We start from the raw sequence: 12,900 nt of genomic DNA on the forward strand, positions 1-12,900 counted from the left end.
GATCAAGAATGCCATAAGGGAGTATATGAAATGAGGATACACAGGGCATAAAACCCTCTGGGATACAAAGCACAAGCTCTGAAGTGTCGTGGCATTGTGCTTTGATAAGAGCAACAAAACTGATCAAAAGCTAGGCTGAAAACTGCATGAGCAAAAATTAAAATGATTTTATCAGAAATTAAAACCACTAGAAGGAAAATAGCTAAAACTACCAGGAAAAATACTAAAGAATTAATAGAGAACTCCATATAGCTCTGAGAAAAAAAGGTAACAATAACTTAATTAAAAAGCAATCAGAAAGCATAAAATTATCACAGCTAACTGAGGAAAAGAATGGTGGATTAAAACAGTCATATATAAAGAATAGAACAAATCATCCTCCAGTTTAGCAATTGTAAAGCCCAGTCTACAAGCCAAATGACTATACTCTCTCTTAAATGGAAGGGTAGTCTTGTGGTAAAACCCTGGATTAAGATTCAGTGGAACTTGGTTAATTTCCCAGCTCTGGTATAGACTGGCTGCATGAGTCACTGAGTGCTTAACTGCCACTTTAAGTGGCAAAGTCCCACATTTAGGCACCACTGAGATCCTCAAACCCCTACTCAGCTGCCACCTAGCCCTGTAGGAACCTGAATTTCCACTGCTAAAGTCCCATAGGTATCTACATTTATGCCATGATTGCCTTGAATCCATTCTTATATTTAACTACATTGCTGCCTTTATAAATGTACATTTCTTTTTTTTTTTAAATTAAAAATTAGACAATATAATTAGTAATTCTGTTTGGCTAAATCAGCATCCTAAATTCCCATGGCACCTATTGTGTGGACACAGCCTGCTACTCAAACACACTTTGCCTCCTATGGTACCAGGAATGCTGGGGACCCCATTGCTAATTAGAGTGGATTTGGACTTGTATTCAAAATGCAGCCCTTGGCAGGCCACCTACCCCTTCTCATATTTTTTGTTTAGATGGCTGGATTCAGGGAAAATGAAATAAAAATTGTTCCTCAGCTTCAATTCATGCAAGCCGTGTTATTTAAATGGATCATGTGACGAAAAGGAACATGAAAAGCTATCTAGAAAAACCAGGATTCAGGCAAATTCCCATCTGTTTCGTTCAGATAATTTTAGTTTACTTTTTTGGAACTTGGATGTGCATAATTAAATGTAACATTGGCTTTAAAAAACAAGTTAAGAAACCCTAATTAGCATGTTAAGCTGTCCTCATTTCCCAATACTGTATAAAATTACGAAAGCTAACCTGGAACATATTGGATGATATGCAAATTCCTTGTATTCTGTATGGATTTTATAAAGACATGCAAATTAAGAGTGTGTTTGGAATGAGTGGAAAAATAATTTCTCAATAATTATGTGCAGGATGGCAGAAAAGGTCCTTGCGACCTTTTCCCCATTGCACTCTTTTATTCTTGACTGCACACTATTTTTCAACGTGGAAAAAATATGTTGCATATATTGGAATTTTTCTTTTTAAATGAAACTTCAGATTAGAGAGTTATATGCTGAGCTATACCCCACAACAGGGTTTGTACAGAGCCTTACCACAAGTAGATAAAGGCACTCAGCTTTTAGTGTCATGCCATGCATTAGCCTAACAAATGCATAGTTCGTCGGGGTTTATTTTATCTTGTGTCTCGAGTTCACGTGACAATATAAGTACCTGACCTGATGACGCAAATGCATCATCATTGCAGGAGGGTTGGCTGGGATGAGACCTGAGTCATTCAAACTACACATAAACCATCTATGCAGTGCAGAAATATATAGCCTTTTCCTTGTTTGAAAATGCCAATGTACGTAGCTATCTTTCCGAGAACATAGGTTATTTGCAATGTTTGGCTGTGACGTCTGCTTCCTTGTGCACTCTGGATTCATGAGCAAGATCACGTGACAGTGTGTAAAGCAACACATTACCGTGATGCCAAAAAATAGCAGTGATATGTCTGACATTTTAATTCCAGTAGATGCTGGTTGAGGGGCTCCCATAATTGCTCTGCCAAAGCTGAGACAGCAAACATGTCATCCCTCGTGGAGCTCGTCACTGCAGCATAGCAGTGGTCTCCAGCAGTGAAAATAGAAGCTTCCTGGATTGATAGTTAATTAGATTACTGTGCCTGCTGTCGGAATTTTACAAATAAAATATTAAAAAACGTCAAGACTAGCGATGTGCAGGATCCCATCAGCACACAAGGAACTGCGCTGCTTCTGTCTGGCCAGCTAGGGACTTCATAGGAACACCTACTTGCCGCAGAGGCAGTGTCATTATAGGCGGTTCTGCGCATCAATTAAGGGCAGCACATGGCTGGGCTGGCACTTACTGACATGAGAAAGATCATTTTGCCCTGGTCTGTTTGGGAGTTCGCACTGCCTCCTGGCACATAATAGTACTATGGATTTTTTTTACTTTTCATCTACTTCCTGTTACTCTTTTAGCAGCCCCTCTCACCCTGTGAAATGCAGTGGCTGGTCATGCAGCTTACAGCTGGGGTGTTGCTTCTGTTTTGATCTATGTTTATTTTTCTCCTTAAAAAGGCCACCTATTGGAATCCATTTCCTGGTTTGTAAGCCCTTGACAGGGTGTATTTTGATGGGAAATATATTTATTTAATTGATCTGAACCATGTGGGGAGAAAGGTGGCATATCTCGGTTTGGGATGAATGGCTCAATCATGCCACCGAGCCATGGTCCAGAGTAAGGGCCAGTGTGGAGATGTATTGCTCCTGAGGGAGCATCAAGAGGGACTCTGCCTCAGGGAAAGCAGAGTTTCTGCTACACTTTTTTGCAGGCCCACCTCCTCTTCCCCATCTCTCTGCCCACCCTGAGGGAGGGGGGAGAGAACAATTCTCCCTACGTCTGCCCTCTCTCTTCCCATTCTGCCCTTGCTTAGGAGCCAGGCAGCATCTGAGCCTAAATCATTTTGACCAGTTCTGTCTTTTAGACATCCACTGAGCCTATAGGCCCATATCCCCACAGGTAGTTAAAGGCCCCTCCCTCCCCCTTTTCAGAGCAGGTAGTAAGGAAGACAGTCTGGCAAATTCTGGCATCGGAGATGGATGGAGCACACTTTCAGGCTAGCAAAAGTTAACCAGGTGCTGGGCCTGAGCCTGTACGCTTCTAAGTGGCCTTTAAATTTAGCAGAAGTTGCAGGTAATTGTTGCCCTGCACATTATTGACAGATGAGAACACTTTTTAAGAACTTCTTTATATTTTGTTTTCCCTTGGTTCTAATGCTGCCTTCTTTGCACTTGCTCACCTCTCTTTAGCAGGGAAAGCCAGACTTTGTCTCAGCAGTTAAAGGTTGCACTGGTTTAATTAAAGGCATATTTTCAAATTGATTTAGCTGATTAACAATTAAGGTAAAAGCCATATAAGCCACATTTAAATCAATTTAAAGATGTCCACACAGGAATTTGCACCAGTTTAATTTGATTTTAATTAACTAGTGCAGCTTTTATCATAGACCAGGACTTCCTCTGACCTAACTATCAGATCAGCTGCATTAGTTCTCTGGTCTGGTGGGAGTTTATTTAGTGAAACAGCAGCTCAAATGCCACCTTGGACTTCAAAGTGCTGTCTTTTCTCCCACATGGCAGTGGGCAGAGTCATCCACATCTCACCGAGGCAAAACTCAGTGAGTCAATGGGACTTTTTCCTGTCTCGGGTTGCAATGTACCTGGTCTCCAGCCTCACACCAAGGGCCCAGACAGTCTTACTCTGCTTCAGAATTAGACTGGCTGGGCAGGGGGGGAAAGGGGGGAACGTCCTGTACGTCTCCCTTCAGCTGAGTGAGTTAACCAGGGTTCGTCTTCTGGGATGTAACCTTCTGGGGTAGCAGCCAAAAAAGTCTCTAGCTTCATGGATCCTGCAGAAGTTGTGCTGCCTGAGGGCCAGAAGCAGCTAAGAGGAAGTTTGGAGGCACAAGGCACCCAGAAAGATTTCCCAGGCCTTCAGTGGATCCCCTGAAACTTACACAGGGCTCAGAAGATCTAGGGGCTCTTTGGCTTGAACAACCTGCCGGTTTTGATGGCAATAAACCTCAATTCCCCTCCCCAGCACCCCACCAGACATACACATGCAATGGGTGGCCCAGGAGTCTCAGTCTCCAGTAACCTTATGAAGAAATAATCTACATCACCAGTGGGGTCTGGTGCCCAGATGAAATCAAAGGGCCAGGCACCTCTCCTGAGCCCACTTCACCATGCTGCATGTCCACCAGGCAGACATCCTTACAGAGCACCCCCGCCAGTCGGGCAGCAGCTGATTGCTGAGTCTCCCCCAGCCCACAAACAGCCAAAAGGGGCTCTGCTGAGATGCAGCGCTCCCCCCACTTGCCAGGCAGCAGAACCCCAACTTCTTAGCAGGCCCACTCACTGCCGCTGTTCGATGCAGCTGGCTCACAGGCCGCTTCCTGGTACAACTGCAGAGGAGGGGATGGAGCTCTGTACTTCGGCTGCCCTTTCCGGGGATAAAAAGGAACCTGAGTGCAGCCAGAGACCACGTTTTGGTCGTTCAGTAGAGGGAGGAGCTCTTTTAGGGGCCGAAAAAAAATCCCTAATCCATTCCCTCCCTGACTGCACTCTATACAGCTGCTAGATGTTGCCAATTCTTTTCTTTGTGGATTGTATCCAAGAGACAGAAAGCGATAGGTCCGGTCCAGCCCAGCCCTTTTTCTCTCTGGCGCCTGACCCAAGGAGAAAGTCTCAGCTAGTTAGCTAAACAAATCACCAGCCACTACCACCTACAGTGACCAATGTGGCCCATTGTTTCCATGCCTGACAACTCATTGGATTATTTATGGTTATTTTATGTAACTAGTGAGGCAGAGTTGCATATTATCGTAATCAGCACCTGAAAGAAAATGGAAACAGCTTGTGATTTTTGTATTCCTTGCCTTTTAAATATATTGAATGGATCCTAAACTACAATATTCAGAACTTAGTGGGTTTCGCTCAAGCACAGTCAATTGCTTTGTTGTGTGTATAGGAAGGGAAAGGTTCTGGGTTTTTTGGTTTGCTGAAAAGTGTCACAGTGAAGCTGAAATATTGTCAGTAACTTGGGGAATTTTCTGAAGTTGTCACAAAGACAATGCCATGAATTCTGGCAATATTCCCCCCCCCCCCCCCCCGTTGCTGTGATATACAGGCTTCAGTTTTGCTTAGCTCCCCCACACACACACGCACACTTTGCACATGGAGTGTTCTTGATATTGCAAATGGTTCTTTTCATTTGGTGCAGCTATGCTTTTCACAAGCAAAGTGAACATTCCCACATTTATGCCAAGCAGGAAAACAGGCAAATTGAGAGGGTTTCACACAGGGGTGCATGTGGAATTTTTCATATATCCTGAGTTCATTGTATTTAATTTCTGTATAGCTGGCCTTGATTATTCACTGCTGTTAATTTGTTCAGTCTGTGAAAAGCCCTGCTTACCTATACTAGCTAAAAAAAGAGGGCTTTCTCTCTGTTAGTGCAATAAGATATCTTGTACATTCAAACTTCTCAGGCTACTTGTGAAGCTACTGTGAGCTGTCTAATGATTCACTAAAAAGGGAAAATTTGAGTTACTTGATTTCCATCATCTTTATTTAACAGTGTGTGCCGATTACTCAAAGCGATATGGGCAGGACCTGGTAATATAGCGTTGCTCTAGTATTAACTTAAGGGGATGAGCCAGTTGCCTGCAGTATAAATTACTTTGTGGCCAGGAACCCTGCTTTATCGCTTTGTATAGTTTTAAAGTAGTTAAAAGCTTGAATAACATAAAATAACATAATATAATGTTATTTATGTTATTTCCCACGTGAAGAACTCCTGTAAACCTTGCAGTATTGAAACTCAGTGAACAAGGCATCTTAGACAAGCTGAAAAACAAATGGTGGTACGATAAGGGTGAATGTGGAGCCAAGGACTCCGGAAGTAAGGTCAGTCGCTGAAGGTCTTTTTGTATTGATTAGAAATCACATTTTGACCCACTGTGTGTTTATACAAAATGACTTTCAAAAGTTAATATTTACATTTTGAAGATTCAAGGAAAAATAGACTAGAAAAATTAACCATCAGAATGACAGCATTTTTCTTTTACAGTATCAAAGACTTTAGTTGTAAGTACATTTTACTACTTGGATATTTTGCTGGGGGAAAAAAAAGGCCATGGAAAAAGCCCAAACAAACCTGAGATTGGTATCTCCATTTAAATTACAAGTTTCATCACAGTCAATGTATTATTTAGTCCAACATTGCTTTTTGTTTTTTGAGTTTTATGAGTACATAAAATTTTATTTCAAAATTTTAACTAAAAGTTTTGTCCACATTGGTTTTGAGTGAAAGCCGCATGCTTGTTAAGGATGGATATTTTCAGGAAAGACATCACATTCTGAGCATGAAACACCTTCTTCCCCCCCAAGAAAGTTTAAATTTTCTGTTGGAATTTTTTTTCTAAGAAAACTAAATATTGTGATATTATTGGTAACTCATTTCATTAAATCTTGGACATTCATTTTTATTGTGCATTGAACCATTTTGCTACTGTATTACTACATTCCATACCAGAAGTTTTGTAACTGTTGGAGAATCTGAATACCTTGCATACTTTAAATGTATTGGTGGTATATCTTATGGTTTATTGTAACCAAGCTACATACTAAACCTAAATCACTGAGGGCCACACCTGTCAAGTACCTTTGGTGTAGAATTCCCAGATACTTCAGTGGAAGTTCCACATGTGGATTGGCTTCTGGCTCATGCCCATCATTTGTATATTTCCTATTTTATTTGGGGTGGAAGGGGACATTCTGCTTAACCCATTTAATGAAAATACAGAGGATTAGTTAGTGCTGATGCAGCTTTAAGCATTGTTGGGCAGGATTTTTGAAGACACCAAGAGGAGTCCAACTCCCACTGGAAAAAAAAAAAATCACTCCCCTTGGTGCCTTTGCAAAATCCCCCTTATTATTAGGTGTTTTACTCTTTTAGGGCTGTCTCCTGGTCCCATTGAAGTCAACAGCAAAACTCACTGATTTCAGTGGGACTGGAATTTGCTCTGAAATGCTGATCTTGCAGCTGTTACAGAATAACTTTGGATCAATGAGAGTTTGAATGCACAACAATTGTAGAATCAGGCTCTACATGCTTGAAATACAACTGCAAACAAATACTTTTAGTTTAAAAATTTCCTGTAATTTAAAAACTGCCTTTAGCCAAAATGCCTGTGTTCCCCCTGCAGGCTACTAGTAGACAGATGGCATTTTCTCCTGATTTTACAAAAGTTTTGGACATCCCCAGAGATTATGGTACATCAAGGTCTACCTGCAAGTATTTTAAATTAGTAAACATTTACTGCAGATTGCTCTGGGCATCTGGCTTGACAGCCACCTAGAGTCTCTGTTACAACTCAGAGAAGGAAAGTATGAACAAATAATATTTAATAAATGCAGCATACAATTCAATTCAGCAGCAAAATGGTTACAATTCTATCTAATCAGATTTAAAAAATTCTACTTTTTGAAATGAAAGACTTCCCCAGTCTGTCATGCACTGAAGGTGCACCTAGACAGCTTTTTTAAAATTAGTATTAATTTTATTCAGTAAGCCAACCTCTTTTTATAACAGCGGGTGCTAGAGTAGTCAGCTGGACCTGAAAGTAACTGACCGTCTTCCTCAAAAAAAAAATTTTTTTATTGTTAAATAGAAACCAGATAAGTTTCTCAACATCCAAATTATTTTCTCTACATTCACCAAAAATAAAAATAAGTAACTAAATTTGGTGGTTTTTTAGTTAGTTTTAAAATGGCCTTCTGTAAATGTTACTTTATTTTATGCAATGATTTTTCTACCCAGTGCAGAATTCCAGTAATATTTATTTATATAGAATATTTATATATGCTCACTTTAGGGAGAATGGTAGCAAACAGAAGGCACCTAGCCTCAGCTATACTCAGCAGCATACAGGTTTGCTGGGTGGAATCCTAACCCTATTGATGTCAATGGCAAAAGTCTTATGACTTCACTAGAATCAGGATTTCACCTGCAAGAATTGTTCTGAGAATTCCTAGTTTAGTTTAAAGTATTTCTGTATCATTGGGATAAAATTGAAACTAACCACTGATAAATGAGCTCCAGCATGTAAAGTAACTAGGTAAGAGTATTGGGTCATCTGATATTCTGACCCGAGATCTCTGGATGTATGGGCACATGGAGTCTGATGCAAATAGAGTTATACACGTCCGAACTAAGACAACCTATAGGATTGCAAGATAACCTGTTATCCATCTGACTTTTTGCCACAGAAAAACTAATCAAGTGGTTCATTTTTCTTAGGACAAGACAAGTGCGCTGAGCCTGAGCAATGTTGCTGGGGTTTTCTATATTCTTGTTGGAGGTCTTGGTCTCGCCATGATGGTTGCGTTGATAGAATTCTGTTACAAGTCTCGTGCAGAGTCCAAGCGAATGAAACTCACAAAGAATACACAAAACTTTAAACCTGCTCCTGCACCCAACACCCAGAATTATGCTACATACAGAGAAGGCTACAATGTGTATGGAACCGAAAGTGTTAAAATCTAAGGGTATGATTAAGCTCTAGTAAGCTAATAAATGGTTTATATTTTGCTAATACCCGTTTCCTCCCTCCCCCCTTGAGTAATATTATATATATCTCACACAGAGTGAATGGGCTGTAGTAAGTATAATTTTCATAATATGTTCTGGCAACACTTCCACAAAACTAGTAATATTTGTGATTTTATTTTGTTTCTTAATCAAAGAGAGACCAGTTTCCATTCTGCATCTTTAACAGTGGTACCAAAATTGATGCTGAAGTGAATGACTGTTATAGCTGAGGTTCTGACATTTCAATAGCACAATGTTTCAAAAAGTTCCAACCATCCCTTTAAATATCCAAAACGGTAATTCAGAATTCTTTTCTGCTTCGCTTGTGATGTTCTCCCCTTTATGTTTTAAGAATTTGTACTCAGCTCAGGTAAGTGCTTCTAGGAAGTCTGGTAAATGTTTTGCATGCTCCTGATGAGAAATTCAGACAAATCTCAAATTCTACAATAGAAGTAGATGATTTCTTCATGACAGAAATCTAAATCGATGCCTTTCCAGAAGTTATTTGAACAAAAGTAATTCACTTATTACAGCTATAGCTAAACTAAAACCAAACTTTGAGATAGTCTTTGGTGCAGTAGGTGATGAGAGGGGGAGGTTGAGTAATTCAGTTCAGATAGGCACTATAATTCTAGATGATCACCCACACTTCTGAGTCTACAAAACGGGGGTCCCACTCCTGCTTCTATTAACTTGAATGGAACCTTTGCACTAACATCAGTGAAAGAAGCAACGGGCTCCGTCAACTCAGAATAAGTTCTCTTGCCAGAACTTCCAGTTGGGTTGGAAATATCACAAGAGCTCTCTCGCTTGTGGTATTTCAGCTTCTGGACAGAAGCAGAAAGGGACGAGGTGAGTAAAATAATGATAGCTTCTTTGAAAATAACTTAACTGGACATTTGCAAAACCTCCCTCCAAGTTCTGCAGTATGGTAGCATCTAAAGGACTGAATGGGATGGGGACAGCACAAACAAGGGAGATGGGGGGGGGAAAAAAGACCCCAGAGACTATCCCTGCTCTGAATAGCTGTCTCTGGAAAGCTTGGGATGTCTGGTTCCATTTAGTCCTTCCTTTATGCAAACTAGTTTCCTTTCCCCTAGATAGGATGATCTCCTTTCATAGGAAAACAAATGAAATATTTATATTCTTATTACAGATCCTCGCTTCTGACAGCATGCAACTGGAGGAGCAGCAGAGAACTTGGATACTTCATGGTCCCTGACCATCTGAGCCAGTTTTACTTTCTCCTAGGGGTCAGGCATGACACACATTGGTGTTGGTGCAATGAACTTTCAATAGGAAAAACTGATATTTTTTTTTCCTTCAGTGCCTTATTGAAGACTCTGAGACTCAACAATGCAAAACCATCACTGAAATAGTCTTGCTTTGCTTGAAAATAAAAGATGAACTGGTAAAAGATACTAGTATGTGAAAAAAAAAATTCTAAAAAAAAAAAATCAGTTCAACAAAAGCCATTCTTTGATACCACTGCACAGTATATGAACTTATGTTCTAAAATCAGCAAGAGTCAGTTTCATCACATGCCCCCTGCCTAATCAAGTTCTTAGACTATTCCTGATATAAAGCCTCAGAATGCCACTGCTTATGAACAGACTGGCCTGTCACTATTCCATGAACTGCTGTCAAGATGCTTTGCTTTTGTTTTTAAGCAGTGGTATGATTTTTTTTTCTAACCCCTTTAAATCCTCCAACCCATTTGAGAAAATGTGTATCTCAATAAAAGATGAATATAACACCACACACACAAAAGAATGAGGGTCAATGATTGTTCATCTCTAAATCCAAAAGAAAGTGATTTGGGGAATTCTGTGTCTTGCTTCCAAATCAGCACATGAATTCTCTTGACAAGTTAACTATAGTACAGGCAAAAAATACTTCCTTTTTCTATCAGGCATACCTACAGGTGCTTTATTAAAATGGCATTAGATGGCTTTAGGAAAAAAGACATTCATGATTTAGGTTCTGACCAGATCTCTCTTTTCTTGCTGTGTGTTTGCATTTTAATTCAATATTTAGTATCAAACAGTGAGGCGAGTGAAGCGCAGCTGAATAGTTTTCCACCTACGACTAAAATGACTTTTCTCAAAAACTAGCACTGAGAGATGATGCTTCTTGGCTAATTCTCATTTTAAAACAGAAATAAGGAAACAGGAGAGTATCTCAAATTAGACCTGCAGTTCCAGATTATAATTACGCAATGTCACATTACTCTTGCCAGGACTGTTATATTATATCAGCTCATGCCAATTATTGTTTCATGGCTATTCATCAAAGGAAGCTTGTGTCCTTTCCTAGTTTGTAAAGAATACAATGCATTCCAAAATATACTGCTAAAGATAGAAGCTCAGTATTATTCACTTCCAACTTCAGATATGGGCAGTTGTTCAAACTTGACACTCTGCCAGAAAACTACGTACTTAACTGCATCTTTTTAAGACAAAAACCTTAAACATATTGTCAGTTACAAGAAAAAAACATTAAAGGAATTATCTGCATACTAATTACCTCTAATACGACAATATGTAATATCTGTAGTTCAATAGAGTTTTAGTTCATCAGTAACAGACACTGAAAAAAAAATCAAAGTGATCATGAATAATTTTTTACAAAGATGTTTGACCCACAGGTCTTTAGCTTACTGACAATATATTTGGTCTTTCGTGAGACTAAAAAAAGATATGGGAAAAGTCTTGTTAAAGAAATAAATATTTGACAATGTAATATACAAAAATTTTAAAAAGTTAATAAAGGAATTCACTGTTCAAGTTTTTAACAAAATGAACATTGAACAAAATGAAAATGTTTTTTGTTCTCTCATGAAACTGTGATTTTCAACTTCTGAATGCTATAACATCCCAGCAAAGGGAAAGCTAAAGCTGTGCAGTTATAAGTTGTATTTAAAAAAAAACAAAAACATTTTCTTAGAAGCTGTATAAAAAGAAATGTACGTTTATCAAATCAATTTTTAAGAATGGAGGTTTCACACAGGTGGAGGTTTGGTAAACGGTTTGTTATTTTTTAAAACTTGCATGTAAAAACAAAAGACAAAAAAAAAGTGTTGATAGCTTACAAATTCCTGTTAAAAACTTCAAGCTCTTGAAGTTCTGCAGTAGTCACTTGCGGATTTTTGGGGGTTGTTTTTTTTTCATTATTTATTTTGTTTGTTCCTTTATTTTGTTTTATTTATTTCTTTTTTAATTAAGTTCCTATTTTTGTCATTAAAACTGCACTTCAGTGAACAGAAAAATTGCCAAGCAAATTAATGGCTGTAAAAGCATAAACTGCATGTGTGGGTATAAATTACTGAGCCTCATTTTGATGAGGTGTTGTACAAAGAGTTTTAATACATTTTGTAAATAAAATTGTAAAGAAAAAAGGTCCTCTGAACTTCTCATTGAAGGCTTCTTTCTGGTTGGTCTGAAGGGAGCAGGTGAGATTCCTTAGATTACTGTATATTGTTTAAGCACCACTTTTTTTACGATGTTCAGTGGAGAGCTTCTCACCTATCTGGGGTGGCCTAATACAGCTTTCTGAGCGGTCCTGCACTGGACCAGCTATGGGAAAAGAGGAGTATGCAGCCCAAATTTAAAGCTAGGATTGGGACTCAAATCTGTTAGGTGCTGAGCAGCTTCAGCTTCCATTCATGCAGTGGGAGCCAGTCAGCTCTCCAAGTAGGAGCTACAGAGGTTGACATGTGTCAGGCAGCTCAGTTAGTCTCCTACATATCACAGTTCCCATCTCTCAGTCTGTTCCTCTCTCTTTCTCTCTCCATCAAACCACTCAGGAGTTACTGCTACCATGGGATAAGGCAGGCAGAGATGGCCCACAAGTTCACCACTAACAGAGTGGGTGAGGAAACAGAATTTTCCCGCATTTCAAAACTCTCCCTCACTCTGAATCAGAAGGCACTTTCCAAAGTCACTGCAAAAATAATAATTCCAAAATATTCTGTTTCCGAAATATCAAAATGAAACATTCTGAGACAAGAAAATGTTTCTTTCAGAGAATAGTCCCACCTGGGTGCCCTCCAGAAACAAGCTAGAGCATGACAGGTGCATCAGCCTCCGTTGTCCCCCATTTGCCCATGAAATGAACACTCTCTCAGTGTGCAATACAAAGCCTGTCTCTGAGTGTCATTTACTCATCTACACCAGCGCAGTTATTCCCCAAAACTCTTGTAGTAAAACCGTTCTCCAACTTCCACAAACATACTTATGAAGATATAGCAGGTTTTTCTAGTTTCTGCC

General features: G+C 39.4%; 1 protein-coding gene across 5 annotated transcripts in view; it reads left to right on the forward strand.

Annotated features, from left to right (window-relative positions):
- The window catches only part of GRIA3 (glutamate ionotropic receptor AMPA type subunit 3), a 185,284-nt gene extending 173,254 nt beyond the window's left edge, over positions 1 to 12,030 (forward strand). For 2 of the 5 annotated variants that reach the window (XM_067548186.1, XM_067548188.1), the window contains 2 exons: positions 8,342 to 8,589; positions 9,789 to 12,030. In XM_067548186.1, the coding sequence (XP_067404287.1) occupies positions 8,342 to 8,587 (246 nt within the window). In that variant the 3' untranslated portion in view covers positions 8,588 to 8,589; positions 9,789 to 12,030. Of the gene's footprint in view, positions 1 to 5,831; positions 8,590 to 9,788 lie in introns of those variants that run through there. The other 3 variants (XM_067548185.1, XR_010919702.1, XM_067548187.1) reach the window with 3 other exon arrangements.
- Positions 12,031 to 12,900: the final 870 nt, after the last annotated feature.

This window comes from Emydura macquarii, unplaced genomic scaffold (assembly GCF_026122565.2).
Source record: "Emydura macquarii macquarii isolate MOO-44397 ecotype Brisbane River unplaced genomic scaffold, CSIRO-AGI_Emac_v2 contig_1253, whole genome shotgun sequence".
Taxonomy (NCBI): Eukaryota; Metazoa; Chordata; order Testudines; family Chelidae; genus Emydura; species Emydura macquarii.